The following is a 22,606-nucleotide window of genomic DNA, read 5'->3' as shown; positions in this document are numbered from 1 at the left end:
AAACAGACTGTCGTTTCAGGCTAACTTGTACATTTTTAAACTCAAATTGTAACATTTATGTAGGTGTAGCAATGTTTTAGAATATATAAAAATACAAAAATGTGTTCAGAAAATGACCGATATTGGGCCGAAGCCGATATCAGCGTCGATTTGTGGCGCAACACGACTTGTTTTCATGATAAAAGTGAAACACATATGGACACATTAAAATTAATTGAAATTGAGTCCAGAACCGAATAAAGTGGCGCCGCACGCATGTTCTCCGTGCGCCTGTTCTCCCTGGTAACAGTGCATCAGCGCGCGCGCGTGTGTGTGTGTGTGTGTGTGCGTGTGCACGTGCGTGCACGGATGCGCCGCTCCTACGCAGCACGCCGCGGCGGCCATCTGAGGTGGCAGCGGGACAGATGGTACGTAGGTCGGCCCTCCTCCGTGCACGCTCCCAGACATGCATCCACGTGCACGCTCGGAGCCGCAAGCATGTGTCCTGACAGCATAACACACACACACACACACACACACACACACACACACACACACTGCAATGATCTCTTCAGCTGCAGGCTACAGACCTCACAGACACCAGTGCGCGTGCACGTGCACACGCACGCTGGAGTTGGGGACGTCGCTGTTTGATGAACAGAAAGAAAACACTCATCTGCAGTTCTTCTCTTTATTTCTCGCCTCATTTATTTCCTCCATTTCCTCTAATTATTTCTCAGGACTCGACGCCGCACTTTCTAAAAATATCACCTGTGCCGCGTCGGTCCTGGTCGAGGTCACCTGGTGCATCAGTTCAACCACGGAAATAAGGAAATACTGGATATTTTTATTTATTTGCCTTCCAGTAATGTTTTAACTTCTGATAATTCGGTGTTTTCGGCGGCCGTTTTTGTGAAGAAGCTGGTTGAACTTATTGTTTATGCATCCTGCAACGTATTAAACATCAAAGCGCAGCAGAGAGCCTGGATGGCAGCGGCGGCGTCCGTCAGCGGCTCCAGGCTCCGTTTCCACGGCGACGACTCCGCTGAGAGTCGGTCGTTTCGGAAAAGCTTCCCGTTCACACTGCGAACTGTGTTGCAAACCGTGACGTTAGCGTGTCGGGCGTGTGCAGGACAGCGTATGCAGGAGCGGCGTTTCCAAAAAGTTCCGTTTCCCTCCATTTACGGAGGTTTTAAGCGTTTTCAAAAAACTCCATGGCAACGGATCGTTTTCAAAAGGGGAGTTTCAGAAAACCTGTTCAAGGAAACGTTTTCAAACAGAACAGAATTGGATCGTTTTTTTTGAAAAGTTGTATTTTCCTCCAGTTTTAAAAAGTTTTGCCATTTTCAAGAAGTTGCTTTTTCAGTGACTCCGAGCAGCGTTGTCATGTCAACGTACATCTGAAATGCAATGACAGCTTAATGCCTTGTGTTTTCGATTGAAAATGTTCAGCCCTCTCTGCTACAGGCATGACCTTTGACCTCTCTGGAGCTGCAGCACAGAGAAATACATGTTTATATTTTTTTATTTTAATGCTGGAGGAGCTTCCCTGCTGAGGGCTGTGGCGCGGTAACAGCTTTATGTGATGATAAATCTCATTGCTGGAAATGCAGGCGAAGGAAGAGAGAGAGAGAGAGAGAGAGAGACGGAGGGAGAGGGAGAGAGGGTGGAAGGGAGGAAGAGAGAGAGAGAGAGCGAGAGAGAGAGAGCGAGCAGCAGGGCCGTCGTGCCTCGCAGTCTCCCCGGCTGGGGCCCCTCTCTAGACGGCAACACGTCATGGAACATTCCCGGAACCAGCCAGCGCACCACCCACCCTCTCTCTCTCTCTCTCTCTCTCTCTCTCTCTCTCTCTCTCTCTCTCTCTGAGGAAACAAATGATGAGCATATGAGATAAAAGTCGCTCCCATCTGAGAAGCAGCTCGCCCCGTGTCACTGGATGAATCCTGCAGCACAGCACACACCCGACGGCAACAAGTCCGTGTGTGTGTGTGTGTGTTTATGTATATATGTGTGTGTGTGTGTGAGAGAGAGAGAGAGAATATCTGAGGTATGTCACACTTGACCAGCAAAAAAACAAGGAAATACCAGCCGGGGTGCGCCGGGGTCACACTCCAGCTCACTCCGGGACGCTGGGCTGGACCAGACCGGGGCTACAAGTGGATGACACGGATCAAAACACCTGCGATGTGCACACACACACGCACGCACACACACATACACGCACGCACACGTCAACGCAGGCAGGAGACCCGCAGAAATCACGCCATCAGCCCTTCCACAGACCCAGCAAAACGCGCGTCCCTGCGCGCGCGTTGCCCCCTCCCGGCCCTGCAGCCCGTCCGGCCGCGCAGGCTCCTGCAAATTCCTCAGGATATTACGCAACCCGGGTAATCTGCATGCAACGCGCTGCGTGCCCGGGGTATTCCCCCTGCACGGCCGTGCCCTTATAAGCCAGGCGAAAAAAGATCAAGTGGCTTGAAAACAAGCCGTCGGCGTCCGCCATGGCGCAGAGAGAAGAGAGAGAAAGCCCCCGCTGTCAGTCAGGTCCGCGGGGGGGGGGGAATCTGTCCGCTCGCGCTCGCTCCTTACCTCCGTGTGGCTGCGCGCGGCTCCGAGCGAAGAAAATGACAACAAGAAGAAGAAAAAAAAAAGCCCCGGTGACAGGAGATCCGAGGGGCGGGCGGCGGGGCTTCGCTCCCCGCTGGACGGAGCTAGAAATCCACAACAGACGACCGGAGAGGAGGAAGAGGAGGAGGAGGAGGAGGAGGAAAAGTTGCGCGTAAAAATGGAAGAGATCCTTTCCGAGCGGCTCCTGCTGCTCCGCTCCGCTCCGCCGCTGCTGCAGTCACACACACAGTAACAGCAGAGAAAAAAATGTGTGTGTGTGTGTGCGTCTGACTGTGTTGTGAGTGTGTGTGCGTGTGTGTCAGGGTGAAATCAGGAGACACATACACACGCACGCACACACTCATACGCACACGGGGGGTTATTCCAAGCGCCACTTCCCAGAATAGCAGCAGAGAGAGAGGGAGAGAGAGAGAGAGGGTGAGAGAGGGAGGGCGTGTGTGTGCGCGCCTGTCTGTACGTGTGCGCCCGTGTGACGTCGTCGGATCCCCCAACGCGCAACCAGGGCAGAGAGGAGGAGAGGAGGAGGAGGAGGAGAGGAGGAGGAGCAGTGGCCGAGGAGGAGGCTCTGTCTGCCGCGCAGAGGACAGGATTCCCCGGTCACCTCTGGAGCGACCTGGCTGTCACTCACTGCGCGCCGCGTCTTTACGCACGGAAATATCAGAAAACTGTGTGCATATATAATGGTAATTAATCCGAATTCTGACCACAATTAATCACGATTAATCGCATCGAAATCAACACGCAAAATCAATTTAATGCACGAAAATCACTTTATCTGAATGTTTTAAGTGAAGTGGAGCAGATTCACTCAGAAAACACTCATTAATGTGGGATTTGAACCATCCAACATTTTAAAGTTCGGTTGCTCAAGGGCAGGCCAGTCCCGTTTTCTCTTTTGGTGCTGATCAGTCCAGAACATACATCACAGGAGGATGTTTGTAACATTTTCAAGCTTCAAATGAATCTAATCCTCATAATTCACCTGTTCTGCACAGGGATGAACAAAACAATGAAATCCCAATGACAGTAACGTGTGCTTTATCTCCCGTTTCTTTTCTAACGGCCCGAACGCACTGGACGCGGAAGCGCCGCGCGCGGTAGCGCCGCGCACTGCGCTTCTGATCGCCTCCCATGTTAACCTATCTAACCGGCCGCACCGAACGCGCAGTGGAGCGCCGCGCGCGCCGCGGCTCGCGCTCTGCAGCGCGCCCGCTCCGCTTCGTTCTATTTTTCACGCGAGCCGCGAGCGCCGGGAGCGCCATGTGTCAAGTTGGATCAAGCAGATCGGACCAGACAGGAAGTCGGAAACAGAAAAGGCAAGAGAATCCGGTCAATTTTCAAAATATAACAAATTAAATAACGATTAGTTACGGACGGTGTTGCTCGTCCGTCTATAATTTGTCACTTGGGTCTAATCACAAGACAGATGGACACACAAACAGACATACGCATGTACGCACCCAAACACACACACACACACACACACACACACACACACACACACACACACACACACACACACACACACACACACACACACACACACACACACACACACACACACACACAGCGACAGACATTCACGTGATGCAGAAAAAAAGAGGACAGGAGGAGAAAAAGTCTCTCCACAGGTCACCAAAACACACACATCCATACTGGCAGAGCGAGACAGAGGGAACAGGGAACAAACGTGAAAACCGAGAGCTGACGGATCGGCTGCACTCGGCTGGCTCAGCCGAGTGCAGCCGATGTGTGACCAGCGCGGAGAGCGCAGGCGCCTCCAGTGCGAACAGCCAGGCGCCGGCGCGGAGACGCGCGCGGCGCGCGCGGCGCCTCCGCTACGCTTCCGCGTCCAGTGCGTTCCCGGCGTAACGGCCTGAACGCACTGGACGCGGAAGCGCCGCGCGCGGTAGCGCCGCGCACTGCGCTTCTGATCGCCTCCCATGTTAACCTATCTGACCGGCCGCACCAAACGCGCAGTGGAGCGCCGCGCGCGCCGCGGCTCGCGCTCTGCAGCGCGCCCGCTCCGCTTCATTCTATTTTTCACGCGAGCCGCGAGCGCCGGGAGCGCCATGTGTCAAGCTGGATCAAGCATATCGGACCAGACAGGAAGTCGGAAACAGAAAAGGCAAGAGAATCCGGTCAATTTTCAAAATATAACAAATTAAATGACGATTAGTTACGGGCGGTGTTGCTCGTCTGTCTATAATTTGTCACTTGGGTCTAATCACAAGACAGATGGACACACAAACAGACATACGCATGTACGCACCCACACACACACACACACACACACACACACACACACACACACACACACACACACACACACACACAGCGACAGACATTCACGTGATGCAGAAAAAAAGAGGACAGGAGGAGAAAAAGTCTCTCCACAGGTCACCAAAACACACACATCCATACTGGCAGAGCGAGACAGAGGGAACAGGGAACAAACGTGAAAACCGAGAGCTGACGGAGCGAGCCGAGTGCAGCCGATGTGTGACCTGCGCGGAGAGCGCAGGCGCCTCCAGTGCGAACAGCCAAGCGCCGGCGCTGAGACGCGCGCGGCGCGCGCGGCGCCTCCGCTACGCTTCCGCGTCCAGTGCGTTCCCGGCGTTAGAGCCATTTTCTAACCCCAACCTTAATTCTGCGATTAATTGCAATTTCAAAGTTCACTATACTAAATGCATTTTTATTTATTTCAGCTTAAATGTATCCTCCTGCTCTAGTTATCTAAATTCTCTTTGATTTTCTTAATATCTCGTTGGATTTCTATCATTTTAATGTAATTTACATTTGACTTTTCTTGTGCATGAATGGTGCTCTACAAATAAACTGGCCTTTGGAATTAATAACATTAGTGTCTTGAAAAATGCTGGAAATAGATTAGACCGACTTTCTATCAGATCTATGCGAGTAGATTGGGGTTTTAAATATGATATGATCCTGATATGAGCACTAACCACAGCTGAAACAAGAGAAATATAGGTAGGAAGCTGGTCTGAGGTTTCTAACTGCATAGACTGAGGATGTATGGTGTCCAGATCACATTACAGTCAGCAAGTTTACTGGCAAATTGAGTAAAAAAAAAAAATATATATATATGTATGTATATATATATATATATATATATATATATATATATATATATATATATATATATATATATACATATATATATATATTTTTTTTTTTTTTTTTTTTTTTTTTTCCTAAATTCAGATTTGATCTTACTATGTACGTTCCTTACGGTACAAAAACAAGCCGAAGCATACTTAAGAAGTGATTTTTTTTCTTCTATTGCTGGTTCAGAGGCCATTAACAGCCCAAATTCACCCTGATGAAACAGTGCCACAACAACAGTTAAAACAATCTGTTGTTATGCACAACATACATGATCAAAATGTCTACATTTCCACAAACCCAAGCAATTATGACTGAAATTGACTCGAATCGATAATATGTGTAACTTCTCGTCTTTTACCTTGCTCTGTACAGCACTTGGTGAAAAGCGCTTTATAAATAAACTTTACTTACTCTCAACATAAATCAATTTAAAAGAAACATTCTGCTGCAAAATACAGTGAAATATCCAGAAGACTTCTCCTGGAGCTGTTGCATTTTGGGTGTTTCTACACCCTGGCGGCATGGCTTTGAGGCTAATGTTAGTTAGCTAGCTTACATGGCAGCATCACCGATGTCTCAGCTCAGATCTCAGTGTTGAGTCTGCAACTCCTCAGAAATTTGTTTAAAAAATCTGTATTTTATGAGAATCTTGTACCAAATGCTTGACGGTTTGGCCGGATGGGAGCCTCTGGAGGACCAGCTTTGGCCCACAGGCCTTATGTTTGACACCTCTGCCCGCTCTTTTCGTGTGTGGATCACATTTAGAATTCAGAGCGGCTCGTCTGGGCGTCCCTCGCTGATAAAAGTCCTCGTTCTCCCCGTCGTTTGACAGCTTCGGCCGCTGACCTGCCGGAGTCTTACTGGTGGCAGATTTTTACAAGCGAGCAGAGACGGAGCTGCTGTTTGTGCCCGAAGCCTCTCCGGTTCGATACCCGTGTTACAGCCCGAGCTCCGGTCCAGAGACGCCCTGATGTAACTGTCCTCCGTGGAGATGAAGTGGAAAATTCCTTCAAATGGCCTCCTGGGAGCAATAATGGCACATAACGGTCTGATGATTGTGTCGATGGCATCAGAAACGTCGAGAAGGGAGTAGATGAGAAGAGACATCAGGACATACCGGGACACCAGGGGCTCCAGAGTCTGAAAAGTTTGACTTCATTCCAGCTACGAGTTTGTTCTGGGAAATTCAAGTGAAAGTAACAAGTTATGGGGAAGAGGAGCGGTTTTCAGAGACACGTTAGCTGAACTTCAAGTCCCATGACTGATTCACTCATCAGTTAGAGGGAGGAAGATGTTCTGATGCTATGAAAAAAAAGTTCTATTTTTCATGAGATTTGAATCAGGTACATGAGGCTTATTTTGAAAAGCTTGATCATTCTAATGCTGTTTGCATCATTTCTCTTGTTCTGCAGCCGCCAGCCGTCCACTAGATCCACATGTGGAACGCTGAGAGGTGTCTGTCCTCATCAGCCGTTTCCAAAAGGTGACCGGCAGTGTTAATGTGATCTTAAGTCTTTTCCTTTGACAGTAGTCCTGATTGTCTCTCTCATTTGCGTTCCTCGTGTTGTTTATGGCGGTAGTCGCCGTGCTGCTGGAGAGAAACGCCGCCTCGCTCACTGTAACGCTGAGCACTCACCAAGGAGCTCGAGGCGGACAGATTTTCCTGAGCACATCAGCAGACTGACGCCTGCCGTCCCCGCGAGAGGCTCTCCGGGATGTGACCTCGTCACCGGTGACCCCGGGGTCCCCATGGCGACGCCGTGGCAACGCGGCACCATGGCGACGGAGCGAGCCGCCGTCTCTGATGCTGCGATTTGCATCTGCTTTTCATACGGAGCTCCGGAGGCCGAGCGGCGGCCAAGAGGAACCGAGGGAAGCGAAGGAAGGACGCGTCTGCAGAGCAGCTTCATCCTCACCGCTTCCTCCTCATCCTCACATGACTCACAGCTTCAGCCACAAGCTGCTCTGCTGCTGAAGCCCCTCGGCGTTTTTGCTGGAGTGGGAGTGACAGTTTTCATGCGTGCCTCTCCTACCCCTCCAAAGAAAACCCATCACTGTCTTCTCGGTGACTGTCTGGACGCTGGATGAAGAAAAACACATTTTAACGTCTTGACATTCAGTTTCTGATGCAGCGAAGCTGACGCGCCGCTGTCCCGGTGTTTGGATGCTCAGTTTTCTTTGGTGATTTCTGTTATCGACATGCAGCTTCAGCGTGTGCAGTAAAGGATTGTGCAACTCACTAGAGATCCATCCATCCATCATCCATCCATCCACAAGAACATCATCCATCTGTCCAGCTTTACACCCATCTGCCATCCGCCATCCATCAATTTACAGTGTTATCCCTCCATCTATACATCCATCTGTCCCTCCATCCATCCATCATCCATCCACAATGTTAGAACATCATTCATCCATCCATCCATTCATCCATCCAGTGTTATTACATCATCAGTTCATCCATCTATCCGCCCAGCTTTACCTCCATCTGTCTGTCTACACATCCATCATCCATCTATTTACACGGTTAGTTGGGACACTATCCTTCTATCTACACATCCATCCATTCCTCCCTCCCTCCATCCATCTTTACATCCGTCTGCCATCCGTCATCCATCATCCATCTCTTTACAGGGTTAGTCAGAACATTGTCCCTCCATCTGTACATCCATCCATCCACAATGTTAAAGTATAGTCCATTCATTCAGCCATCCATGTTTGTTAGAACTTTGCCCATCAATTCATCCATCCATCTATCCATCCATCCATCCATCCATCCATCCATCCATCCATCCATTGTATTTTTCACATTTCTTCCAGTCTAATAGTTGTAACAGTCAATGAAAGTCAGAGAATATATGAAGGAATAGTTTCAGTTTTTTGAATTGCTAAAAATTACACATCAGTTAAAGCTGGTTTTGTTTCCCTCATTGCCTGGGTACAGTGTTTTTTTTACTCTCAGTAACTGTGGTGCCATCCGACCATCTGTGATTAGATGTGATGTCTCTGAAACTCGTGTTAATGACAGCATGTAGGTCATCTTTCGGGGAACTTAGGTCAACACTGGACAAAAATCTGATATGAAGTAAAGCAGACTGGCAAATTTTTACAATTTTGGCCTGTTTCCATCATTCGCCCGTCCTAGTTCCCGGATGCGGTAGGCCGTCACATTGAGGCGATCCGAGGAGGTGATGGGTTGAGGGCCTCGCTCAGGATCCACAGTGGTGCTTTACTCCAGGTCTGCTTCTCCAGCCTTGAGGCTACTGTTGGCCATAAAAAGATATCTAAAGGACAGGAGCGACCAAATCCAGCTGAGTCATAGCTCCGCCTCCTCGCCTGTGTCCCATATATCGCACGGCCCCGGAGACTGTTGCTCTCCTTGGTATTCCCCCCCATCATCATCATCATCAGAGTCTTCTCTGTTTATCGACGAAGCCTCGACGTCCACCACGGCCTCACAGCAGCCCCGCACAGACGACTCGATGATGGCAGTGCTCTCACCAGATTTGAGTATCGGGTAAAGTAACGAGTGTGACCACAATCCCAGGAAGTGAGTCATGTGCCGGGCTTTAATGTGCCGGTTAAAGTCCCGGACTGGAGCTCTAATCCGCCCTATTCATGCCTTACATTCACAGAGCGCCTCGAACAAAAACAACCCTGAACAAGGAACCTGCTGAGTAGTTACGGGAAGTGGTGAATAATCCATTACATCAGAGATATAAACACACATATACACATATGTAGACTTGTGCGCGCGCACACACACACACACACACACACACACACACAGCCAAGCAGTTGCCTCCAGCATTTGTCCCGGAGTCGAACTGTAACGCTCAGCAAGACAAAGCACTTCTGTGACAGCTGACGGATTACTAATGCTTAGTCATACAAGAACACACACACACACACACACACACACACACACACACACACACACGCGCACACACACGCGCGCACGTATGCTGCACACTGTAAGACCGCTCCTCTCTCTACCACACCTAGTTTCCCACAGAGTGACAGCAAGCAGGCACACACACACACACACACACACACACACACACACACACTGAGGTGTGGTCCAGATGTTATGTAAAGAGAGAGTAAAGGTCAAAAATGAGATAATGGCTGAAGAGGACACCTTCAGAGGGTGTGTGAGGCTCATAAGATGACAGATGTAAAGATAGAGACATCAGGTAGCACACACACACACACACACACACACACACACACACACACACACACACACACACACACACACACAGCACCCATCAATCTGACACGTACAGCGTCAAACAGCGCCCCTTACTGTTCAGACTTGTGCTCACACATCCATTCCTGTCCAATGCACACATTTCATTTTGTTTCTTTTGTTTAATATTTAAATGTGAGATAAATACATTTGAAACTATTAGTAATTCTACATCTTTTGATATGTTTTTTCTCAGATAACAATAATAACAATAATGATAATGGAAATGTTAATATCCGTCATGTATAGGAAGCAGCAGGAAAGATTATCACATCACTACAATAAGCTTCTGTTCAGTTCTCTTACAGAGACACTGCATACAGACCTGTAGAAACGAGGAAGGCTTGCAGCTCGCTGTATTTTCAGTTTATTGAGCTTTCAGCAGGACGGTGTGCAGCTCCGACTTTCCTTTTCTGACCCTCAGTGAGTCAGCTGAGTTTCCACAGTGGAACATTTCAGATAATGATGGTTGAAGACGAGGAGGAAGAGGGAAAAAGGAAACGCGCTGCTGCCAACTCTTCAGAGGCCTCGCATAGATTAATGGAAGTGTATCGCTCTATATAAGGCTGCAGGCCGACATCCTGCTGCAGGAGCCCCATTTCCACAACGGGAAACTCACATTCCACACACAAACATGTCTCTATGGATACTTTTGTGCGGTTGTGGATTCCCATAATGCATTTCATAAGTCCTTCCCTTGAAAATAAATACTCAGTCAATAATCTGATCCTGTCTTCAAACAACCTCCCTCTTTAAATCGAATCTTAGATGTCAAAAAGATTTTTCGAGTTGAGTTGGACGCACACAGAGGTTATTCTGTTCAATTGTTCTGGTATTTTCCACACATTTCTTCCAAAATACCCCAAGCAGGCAGCATTTCCATCTCTCTCTCAGGGTTTTGGTACTTTGCCCATCGGTAACAAATAATAGTCCAGCGTCTGTGCAGTGGCTCAGTCATCCCCTTCAGCCTGTCCACATGAAAACTCCAAGTGTTTCCAATGTTTTGTTTCTAGAAAAAAAAAAAAAAAAAGTCCTATAATATTAGAAAGTCATAGAAAATGGCAAAATTATATATTTTATTTCCACTGAAGTGTGTTTAAAAACTGAAAGTGAAGTGAGCTTGAGTGAGGGCCGGACAGATTTCATAACTGGTTTGAAAAAGGCTTGAGCGCAGCGGAAGTCACAGGTTCGATAAGAGCCTGACTAATGCAGACAAAGAACAGCGTGATGCTCATAAGAGGCTTGTGTAACGTATATCTGTTCATGTACCAATCCGTCCATCCTGTAAGTGCACAGACGGCTCCACACTTCTGCCTGAGTAGATGCTCAGCATCGCCATGGCAACAGCATCACCTCTCTCCTCACCTGCTGGGACACTTTAAACACACAAGTGTTACATATGGGCTCTAAAATAGTTAATTCTGAAAACGAAGCCTGGCAGCAGAACATTTGTTCTGTTCACGCCAAGCCTTAGTTTCTAAACAAATAAAATGAACATGTCTGTTTGGACGGGGTTCTACTGGTGTCCACATGCTGGTCTCTATTGGTGTAGTGCCTGTCCAAAGATGGTGGTCTATGTCGGTGTGATGCTGTTCTGATGCCAGTCTATTTTGGTCTGAAGCTAGACTGATACTTGTTACACTGGTCTGATGCTGGTCTCTGTTGGTCTCATGGCGGTCTGATGTCGTTTCATGCTGGTCTAATAGTGGTCTATGTTGGTCTAATGCCAGTCTGATGTCGGTCTGATGTCGTTTTATTCTGGTTTTGTTTAACAGTGGCTTGATGCTGGTCTGAAGCTAGTCTGATATGTGTACCTCGTACATTCTGGTCTGATGCTGGGTGGATGTTGGTCTGACACCAGTATGGTGGTATTCTGCGCTGGTCTGATGGTGTCTCATGCTGATCTGATGTCTCATGCTAGTTTGACACTGGTCCATATTGGTCAGAAGCTAGTCTGAAACACGTGTATGCTGGTACAAGTCTGACAGTGTGTTTGTTGGTCTATTGTCCTCTCAGTTGGTTTATCAGAAGCAATGAAAAGCAAGCAAGCTTTTTTGATAAGTCTCCGTGACTGCAGCTCTTCTGGGGTGCTTCTAGCCTGCAATGGTCAGTATCTACGAAAAGTGGTCCTGGGAAGTGACAGGATCATGATTTGGTCGCCTGGGAGGGATATCAGGTACATCAGGCCTGTTGATGGCTTGGCTTCAGTCACTGGGTGTTGTTAAGGGTTGATCTCCCTTTAGCCTTTTTTGAGTAGTTATCATTTGCTATTTTTTCCTCTTATTATTTTCAGTTCTTTCTTCATGCAACACAGTTTCTATTATTTTTGGGGACCGCTGTAAATAAAAACACTAAAGGAAGAAAGCTCCTTCTTTGCTCCACCCCTCAGCCAACCATCACAGTGCCAGTGACAATGCAGAAGAGCATCTGAATGAGAAAAATCCACCAATTCCACAGGAGCGAGCACAGAACGTGAAGAAATCAGAACCAGGCTCAGAGGTGGAGACTAGAGCCAGTCCTCCCTAACCATGGCCGAGGGCAGCACACACCCTGAAGGCCACCAGACACACACTCACATCAGTTAATCGAGTGAGAAGAAACCAGAGCACCCAGAGGAAAGCTACATACACACAGGGAGAACATGAAAACCAATATTTGATATTTGAGCCAGAACGTTGCTATGAGGCAAGATCGCTAATCACTGCAACACCATGTGCCCCTGCCCCCCCCCCCCAAAAAAAAAAAAAAAAACAGCAAACAAACAAATAAATAAATAAATAAAACTTCATTTCCTGGACTGCAAATCCTTTTCAGAGTCATGGGGCGCTGGACCCTGGACAGGTCGCCAGCACAGGGCCAACACACAGAACCACACACACTCACATTCACACCCGGGGCAATTTTAATTGATCTCAGTCAATCATATAAATAATGTATTTTTCATACATTGTTGTTACATTTTGTCATTTGTTATTGTTACTTTTTAAATTCTCTGTTATATTGTTACATGCACTATTGCTACATTAGTTCATACTTTGTTTCAAACATTGTCACATATATTATTGTTCCACTGTCTTACATATTATTGTCATATAGTATCACAAATTATGGTCACATTGCATTACATAGGGTTAGGGCTAGATTATATTACATATTACTGTTACAATATATTACACATTATTCTCACGTTGTATTACATATTGTTGTCACATTATATTAATATTATTGTTACATTGCATTATTTTTGTCACGTTGTTTTATATAATATTGTATAATATCTTGCTGTTTACTGTATGCAGCCTCCTCCCCCTCCCATCTCCACCATAACACGGAAGCAGTCGAGAGAGCAGCGGGGGGAGGAGGGGGGCAGGAGGAGCGGCTGGCACGCGCACACTCACACATACACACACACACACACACACGTCGGGTCCACGCCGGGTCCGCACCGGGTCCAGAATCCAGTCCAGCCGGGGCTTCGCGGAGGCGGCAGAGCGGCGCGGCGCGGCGCGGGGCGGAAGGCGGGCGGGGAGACGCAGACGGAGCCGAGCAGCATCATGGCGCTGATCCCCTCGCAGGTCCTGCGGGTCGCCATCCTGCTGTCGTACTTCTCCATCCTCTGCCACTACAAGGCTCTGGACATGCCGGCTCACCAGACGTACGGCGGCAGCTGGAAGTTCCTCACCTTCATCGACCTGGTAACGTGCCCGCTGCCGCCCCGCGCCGCCGAACTTCACGCGCACATGTTAGGGATGATTACTCAGCGGTTCACGTGCCGCTTCGCTTTGTTTACCGGAAGCTGTGGCGGCAAACAACAACAACGACAACGACAGGGGCCTGGAGTGGCACCCGGGGTCTCTGCCGGGGGGAGTGGGGGGCACAGCGGGCTTTGAGGGAGGGAGGGGGGGCAGGTAAACGTGTAGCGGCTGAACCGGAACAGGTGTTGTGATGTGAAAAGCGCGCAAAGCCATCAGTGCACTGCCTCTTCCGGGGGCGCGCTGCGCGTTCACGGTCAGTTCCACAGACCAGGCAATGTTTTATTTGTAATAATAATAATAATAATAATAATAATAATAATAATAATAATATTAATAATAACAATTCCAAAGGCAAAGCATGGTATGAAACGAAGTAGCAAAGAGTATATATAAATATTATAATCTATTTAATTATAATACACACACATATGTATATATATGTGTATATATATATATATATATATATATATACATGTGTGTGTGGTGTGTGTGTGTCCCTACACACTTAGCATGTAAACGTGAAACTTTTCTGAAACAACAAAGCAAAAATGATGCGTTTTCACTTGAAACATGATTTAAACAGGGTCCTCTAAAAACTTCAAAACTTTCTTCAACGTTTGTATATATGTTTTTTTCTTTCATTTGTGAAGATTGTGTAATATTGCAACAACAGGCACTTTTAGAAAGTTTGATTCTTTGGCTGCTGGCTGCACAGCTCTCTCACTTGCAGTGGAAGCAGATTCGTCTTGTTTGTCCTTCTATAAAACACTCGCCGTGAGCTAGCGATGCTGAAGCAGAGGCTAACTCCTCAGTCCTTTTATTGAGCCTGTAAAAGCCGCTGCATCAGACCACATATAACTCTTTACAGTCTCTGTCCTCTGTCCGCCAGTGAAATCCAATTAGAGACTTCACACTGGAGCAACCAACAGAAATCATAGGAAGACACAGACGCCATTCAGACCCAACACGTAAAGGCCCTTATGTCACAAAGTCAGCTCTGTTCACACTGAATCAGCTGCTGAAAGCTGAAAGGATCAACAGTAAAAACAACAGATTGGCTTGTTTTTGGATTTCCTGCTGTCCATTTTATTCTACTCCTGGAGAAGTTCATGCTTCAGAGTTGTTTCTTGAAGCTTCCTGTTGTGGCAGATGGAAAGAAACCCAAGTTGTGTCTTTCTGGTGATTAGTTCTCATTCAAGCTTTGCTTGTAAAATAACCCAGTTTTTGCTGCCGTTCATCTGACGGTTACTTAAGTTACTTTTAATGTTTTCATGTATTCAACCTTTTATTGGACAAGTGGAATCTTCTGTTACTTTCCTTGTTTCTTTTGATTTCGGGACCATTCTCAACTTTGAAAACTTTAACTGCGTATTGGGTGTCGATGGTGCTCGGAGTCACTGACAACACAACTTTTTGCAAACTGCTTCCAAGGTGGATCTTTTTTCTCCGTCTCCATGGAAGCAGAGAAAAATGCAACTTTTCTGAAACGCTGCTGCTGTGCTTACGCACCACAGCGGTAGTAACCAGTCGTGTATCTGCTGAGGAGATGGTCAGTACGATCAGTGTTTGCCTCCAGACTGTCACAACTAGGGCTGCAACCAACGGGTATTTTTGTCGACGACTCTGTTGATTATTTTTTCGATTAGTCACGATTATCTTTTTTTATTTTAAGCATGTATTCTCTGTGATACGTGATGATAAAGCGCCTCCAGGCGTTGATGGCCGCAGCTCTGCCGTGGAACGAGAGTTGAGCTTCACAGTTTGCATTTGACGCGTTTCGCCGGTTTTATTTTCAGTGAAATGTTCCCAACCTTTGGAAACTGTTTCGAGCTTTGGATCCTCTTTCCTCCGGACGCTTGCGGCTGTGTGGCGTCACTTCCTCATTTGCGATCTTGTGCCATAATGTTTTTTCTGATGGGGCTGTTTCAGTTTTTAGCGTCGTCCTCTTCTTCCTTGGCTGCCGGCTACGGCAGGAGGAGAAAGTCGACTTGCCGCGTTTCTTTAGCTCTGTGTTGCGACCGCAGCGCAAGTAAAACACAGCAAAGCATCTGGTGGGACGGCAGCCGTTGACTTGAACTGTTGCAGCCCTCGTCATGACTCCCGGTCACCTTAATACCAGTCCAACCTGGTCGTGGTGTATTGTTCTCCGCAGCAGGTGTGTTTGGTTTCACTCTAGAATCCACCAGCAGCAGCGACCAATAGGGACTCAACACAAAAACCGCATCGTTCTCAACATCTGTGTGTCGACGGACATTGATTTAAAGACGTTCCAGAGTAGTGAAGCTTTTCTGAAACAAAAAAATCCAAAAACTTGAAACGCTGTCATAGGAGGAGGATGGAGGAATGAATCTGTCTGATTCATATTGAAGCACACACACACACACACACACACACACACACACACACACACACACACACACACACACACACACACACACACACACTCTCACACACACACACACACACACACACACACACACTCACTGCGATTGGGAGCCAGATGTTGCAGCGCGGCGTGTTTCCTGGCTGCCGGCGTGCTCGGCTCTTTAACGGCACAGTTAACCAGGGGGAAAGGTTTAATGTGGAAAATATGACACAGCTATTTCTCACGTTCTCACAGACACACACACACACACACACACACACACACACACACACACACACACACACACACACACACACACACACACAGGTACACTCTTCAGAGGACATCATTAAGTCTTTACAGGCTTTTAACAGCAAAGAAATAGTTTGTTAGCTTATTTTAGGCTCATTATTTATTTTCTATTAGCGCAGCTATTACATAAGACACGTTTCTATTGCAGTAACGTTCATTTACACCGTGCATCTTGCGCCCTATAAAGGAATGAGAGAATTTTTTCATCTTGAGAAAAGCTGAAGAGACTTATTTTTTTCCATTATCTCAGATTATAAAGAAGAAATAATGCAGTAAATAAATAAATGTGCTCCACACTTTGAGACTCAGACACTCTCACATCCCATTTGTGTACAACAATTATTTGAAGGGGTGAAACTGACCAATATTATACATTTGAAAATCTAGATCTAGCAAGCTAACATCTAGACGATAGAGCATCTTCCTCCTCTGACATCCAGATTATAGAGTATCTTGCTTTACGAACTGATGTTAACTGTATTGATGTGCTAATCTTGATAAACTTGAACTGGTTTTGATGAATTCTGGTCATAATAACAGAGATGGACGTGGTTTTGCCGTAGTGCTTCAGCAGCCGTGTCTCTCCTCGGCCGCAGTTCCTCCTGATCGATGCGTTTGACTGTAAAATACACACATTGATCTTCTGATCGTCCGCTCAAACCCAAAATCCTGCATCGACTCTTCACTGTACATGCATACCGATGGCGTTTAGGTGAAAACGCCTCCATCACGTTTTCGTCTCGCCACCCGGCGGGTGACATCCGATACTCCCGGTGAAGCTGAGCGGGGGAGGGGATTTGCATCCTCTCCATCTTCCCGTGGAGAAGAAGGTCACATCCATCACTGTGAATGCATCGATAGGAGAGGTTTATTACACACAGGCGGAGGTTAGAACGAGCAGCCGCCGCGCTCCGTCCGTCTCCGTCCTCAACCCGCCGGCTGTCAGACAGTCTCCTTGTAATCCAGCATCCATCATTTGGCGCGAAGTTTTGAGGACACGCTCTGTGGCTTTCCTGAAATACGTCCGAGTTGGGAGGGTTAGGAAAAGTTTTCACGTCAACCGAGATCTGTTTACACGACGTTTCAAGTGACGATGCATCTTTTTGTTTCAGAAAAAGTGAAGTGAAGCCAGTGAAATTTCAACATGTCACTTACTGTTACAAACAAATGTTTTATTTAAAAAATGTATTGAAAATATAAAAAAAAAAAACATTAAAAATCCCCCAAATTATTGATAGATTAGTCTACATCAAAAATAATTGTTAGCCACAGCCCTAATTGTTTTTGTTTTTGCTGTGTAAACTTTTTTGAAACAAAACTGCAAAACTGCGGTGTGTTTTATTTTGAAATGTTGTCTTACAGGGTTGTTTGTGAAAAAAGCAGCACCTTTTAAATGATTTTCTTTTTTCACATGAGAAGTGAAGCGATGCGAGTTCAAGTGGCGAAAGTTTGACAGCGCTGTTGCTAAGCAACGGGCCCTAAACTGTGCCTCCCTGTCTTTTGAACGAAGCAGATGATGTTGATTAAAATGTATGTTTTATTATTAGCTCTCAACGGTGACTTAAAGGAATACTCCACCCAAAAAACGATTTGGCCTCATTTTCTACTCACCCTCATGCTGAGAAACACTCTGGAGCACTTTTTTGATGTTTCAAATGCAGTTGAAGATGTTTGGGGACTTTAGTTGTCAACAAACAGGGACCGACAGAGCCCGACAGAAGAAACGGTCCATAAAGTCCACAAAAACGTGCCCATTTTCCTTCATACTGCTCGTCCGCTGTAATCCAAGTGTCCTGAGCGCGTAACGTCCATAATTAATTCTTAACGAGGTAATTTAGTATATTTTAAGAGCTCAAACAGTGCGCTTTCATACTGCTCCAGTGTATGTCTGCGCGCGCACCCTGAACTACGGAAGCCGCAGCAGACCAAGCAACTCGCTTGCGCACATTCAGCGACTGCTTTCCTAAATAGTTAGCGTAGAAGAAGACGTTCCGCTGTTTATATTCTGCTGTGAGTGACCGAGCTGTGGACAATCACAAAAGTGATTGGCTACTGTTTTAAAGCTTTGAATTCGGTGTCCTGCTGAAAGGGCACAAGCGTGTTGCTTGGTCTGCCGCGGCTTCCGTAGTTAAGGGTGCTCGCGCAGACATGCACCTGAGCTGTACCAGAGCGCACTGTTTGGGCTCTTAAAATATACTAAATTACCTCGTTAAGAATTAATTATGGACGTAACGCGCTCAGGACACTTGGATTACAGCGGACGAGCAGTATGAAGGAAAATGGGCACGTTTTTGTGGACTTTATGGACCATTTTTTCTGTCGGGCTCTGTCGGTCCCCGTTTGTTGACAACGAAAGTCCCCAAACATCTCCAACTGCATTTGAAACATCAAAAAAGTGCTCCAGAGTGTTTCTCAGCATGAGGGTGAGTAGAAAATGAGGCCAAATCGTTTTTTGGGTGGAGTATTCCTTTAAAAAGAGCAAAACGGAAGAAACCGGTGGGGTTTGTGAAAAAAGGCCGGTGTCTCCTGGCTTCGTTGCGACTGTTTGGTCCGTCTCGGCTTGCCGGCGTGTGAAAAGCTCCGCCCGTCCCTCCCCCACAGGTGATCCAGGCGGTGTTCTTCGGCCTGTGCGTCCTGATCGACGTCTCCAGCCTGCTGACCAAGGGCGGCGACAGCAGGGAGCAGGAGCGGCAGCTGAGGAAGCTGATCGGCCTGAGGGACTGGATGATGGCCGTCCTGGCCTTCCCTGTCGGAGCGGTGAGGCCATGGACACACACACACACACACACACACACACACACACACACACACACACACACACACACACACACACACACACACAGACAGAGGAAGGGGATAATGAGTAAAAAGATGTGGTTTATCGAATCAACATACACTTGAAAACAAACTGAGTGACTTTCAACATGGAGGTCACATGGGCTTCAGAAGAGGTCACTGATGGATCGAGACTCTTTGAAGGTAGATTGTTGAATTTCTTTGGCAGATATCCTTTCTTTTTTTAACTATTTGTCAGGACTTGATTTAAATCAGAGACATCCGGTGGCCCAAAGGTTTTTTTATTTCTTTATTTTTATCTATATTTTGGAGCCACAAACATTCATTAATTTAGACATTTTTAGGAGCCAAAATCCAACCTTTAGCAGCCAAAAATGAAAATGCTGGATGTCTAACCAGAGTGTTTTTTTGCCACCAAAGTTGTTTTTTTAGCAACCCTGCTTTCTTAAACTGTCTGTTCTCTCAGTCCAAAATGTGGCTATAGCCGTCCTCAAAGGAGGGCGACTGTTCCTTGAGGTGTGAACTGAAGCCCCGTTTACACAACGTTTCAACTGAAAACACATCTTTTCTGAGTGTTTGTTTCAGAAAAGTTTCACTTTCACACAAATGCTGAATTCGATGTAACTAGCACACCATCTCCATGGAAAGGCGGGGTATATATGTGATTCATTACAAAAGCAAACAGCACCCACTAGTGATTGAACATGCTAACTACATGCTAAATATTCAAAACTTTGCTGTGTAAATGCAAAATTCTTCTGAAATGAAAATGTGATGCGTTTTTCTCTTAAAACAGCGTGTGAACGGGGCCCCACTTTGCTTTGAGATGCTTTATAACTGTACAAATGAGAATCTGCAATTACATGTTAGTAAAGACTGAAATGAGAACGGATTTTATATGAGCGGGAGAAGAGTGTTTTGTGTTGTGTTTGTTGAAAAAGCATGATTCGTACATAAGGCCTGTTAGCTTTCTACTATATTGGCCTCATAATAGCGAACATGTCTTTCTCTGTTCCGTGTGAAGTTTGAATTGAATAAATTACCCGGTGAATGACGGACAGAGCTCTCAGCTGGAACTTTGAATGAAAAACTAGTTCAAGTGTCCCGTGACCTTCAGCAGGGAAAATCTGTGTTTGAACAAAGCTTGTCGATTCGTCCCCGGCCAGGCGCCGACCTCCGCCTGATCCTCAGACTCCGCCTCTCTCCCGTCTCGCACGCTCTGCCGCCGCCGCCGCCGCCATGCCCGAGAGCCTGCGCCGTCCGTCCCACTGATTCACACACACGTTTGTCCTCCTAACCGATCCTCGCTCGTCCGAACACCAGCGAGGCTGCTTCGATGTTCCAGGTTACAAAACACTCTGACACACGCACACACACACACACACACACACACACACACACACACCTATAGAAACAGTCTGCTGGCATGCTGCCGTGTGTGTGAGCTGGACACAGAGTTCAGCTTACACTCAGCACAATAGATATGATTATCACCACAGCGAGTGCCTGAAACCTTGCCCGGCCGATAAGAGACGAGTGTGTGTGTGTGTGTGTGTGTGTGTGTGTGTGTGTGTGTGTGTGTGTGTGTGTGTGTGTGTGTGTGTGTGTGTGTGTGTGTGTGTGTGTGTGTTATATTGCGTGTGTGTGTGCGCACCCCCAGCTGCATGTGTCACAGCCATCGAAGTGCTTTGTGGCTCTGTGGAAAAATGTGGAAGTCTATGTGTGTGTGTGTGTGTGAAATGCGGGGACAGAGTGTGTGTTTCCTGCCACAGCCGGCCTGCTGAAAGCAGAGAACACGCCGGTCAGGGTACAATGGGCGGCGGGGGGAGCTGACGGTCAGGTAATTCCACCCCCGGCCTGCGGAACATGCTCTGGCCGCCGTCCAAAACGCTGGAGATGCCCGAGACAAAGGGGCTGGCCGGCCCTCGGCTCGGGGCTCGGGGCTCACGGCGTGTTCCGGACATGTGGGTCATGAGGTCTGCACGTGCGGCGAGAACTCACGGGAGTCAACCTCCACTGCCGTGCCAATAGGCACGTTTACATGGACCAGTATAAGCGGATTGTACGTGGAGCGGATTGTAAAATGTGTCATGTAAACGACAGAGTGGATCCGCTTCACTCGGAGCGGATTGTAATTTGGAGCCGATTGTATGAGGTGGTCTACGCCGATCGACAATCCGCTCCGTGTCCCTTATAAACGAGCCTGACAGCGGAGCGGATTGAACTGGGGGAGTGTTTGTTCTGCGCATGCCTGTGACTTGCCAGTAAACGGGAAGCAGCACAGTCAAAAAACCAGCAGAGAAAGCCACGGTGGTTGAAAAACACTTTTTTAGTAAAAAACCCCGACAGAAAAAACATTGGAGAGGCGAGATGGAACCAAATCGCGCAATAGCGAGTTGTAGAAAGAGCTGTATAGCAGAATACAAGCGATCGCCGGCTGGTGTTATGGATTAACTGGTTCCCGTGTTAACGAATGACGGCGGAGGTCTGTGTAAACACAGGCTGATTACAGCAGTTGTTAAAGTAAGACTCACAAATCACTTTAAACGTATACACTCACTGTAACTGTCGATAACCGACGTTCGCCAGAACGACTACATTTTTCAATCATGTATTGGTCACAAGTTAACACGGGCACCAGTTAATTCGAAACATCGACACGCGGAGCAGAGCTCACAACGAGACATGCTGCTCGGTGCAGCGGTGCTGCAGCCAGGGGAGCAGCCGCTCCTTCAGCAGCGTTTCATGGACTTTTGGGACATTATTTGAGCAGATATCAGCAGATAAAAACACTCTGCTTGGCGCTGAGGACTGCTGCTGCGGAGCTAAAGACCTACAAGTTCCTCGTGAGACTTTGTGCGCATGTCACAGGACGCTGTATAATCCGCTTCACCCAGGGTCCTTGTAAACGAGGATTCATCGTGGATCGCTTTGTATGCCGTACATGTATACACTCCGTTTAATACGATTGTTTACAATCGGATTGAAAAAAACACCCATGTAAACTGGGCCAGTGTGAGGGGTCTGAGCTACTGGCGAATATATGGTGAATGGATTTGACTTGTATCACCATTAACTCACAGTTAACAGTTAAAAATATCTTCAGACATTTATAATTCAAGTTAATTAAAAGATGGCTAAATTGTATATTGTAATATTTAGATTATAAATGACCTCTAATAGTAGCTATTATCAATTTGATATAATATTGATGATATGATGGTTAGTGTTGCTGAGCAGGTCGTTTCACTCCCTCCTGGTAAATTAGTCAGTCAGTGTGTTTACATGAGACTTTTTGTTCCTGTTTAAATCATAATAAAGCTGAATTCCGCTCTGAAATAACCACAAATGCCTGAAAACTTTGTTTTGAAGTTTAAATCAGAATAAACC

At 47.0% G+C, this 22,606-nt stretch overlaps 1 protein-coding gene across 1 annotated transcript in view; it reads left to right on the top strand.

The window, feature by feature from the left end:
- Positions 1-13,337: 13,337 nt before the first annotated feature.
- aig1 (androgen-induced 1 (H. sapiens)) overlaps positions 13,338-22,606 on the top strand; it is a 22,643-nt gene continuing 13,374 nt past the window's right edge. Inside the window, exons 1-2 of the mRNA XM_030110768.1 lie at positions 13,338-13,683; positions 19,022-19,177. Coding sequence (XP_029966628.1) covers positions 13,543-13,683; positions 19,022-19,177 — 297 coding nt within the window. The 5' untranslated portion in view covers positions 13,338-13,542. The remainder of the gene's footprint in view (positions 13,684-19,021; positions 19,178-22,606) is intronic.

The sequence above is a fragment of the Salarias fasciatus genome, chromosome 15 (genome assembly GCF_902148845.1).
Source record: "Salarias fasciatus chromosome 15, fSalaFa1.1, whole genome shotgun sequence".
Classification (NCBI taxonomy): Eukaryota; Metazoa; Chordata; class Actinopteri; order Blenniiformes; family Blenniidae; genus Salarias; species Salarias fasciatus.
This window is presented reverse-complemented; position numbering and strand designations above follow the sequence as displayed.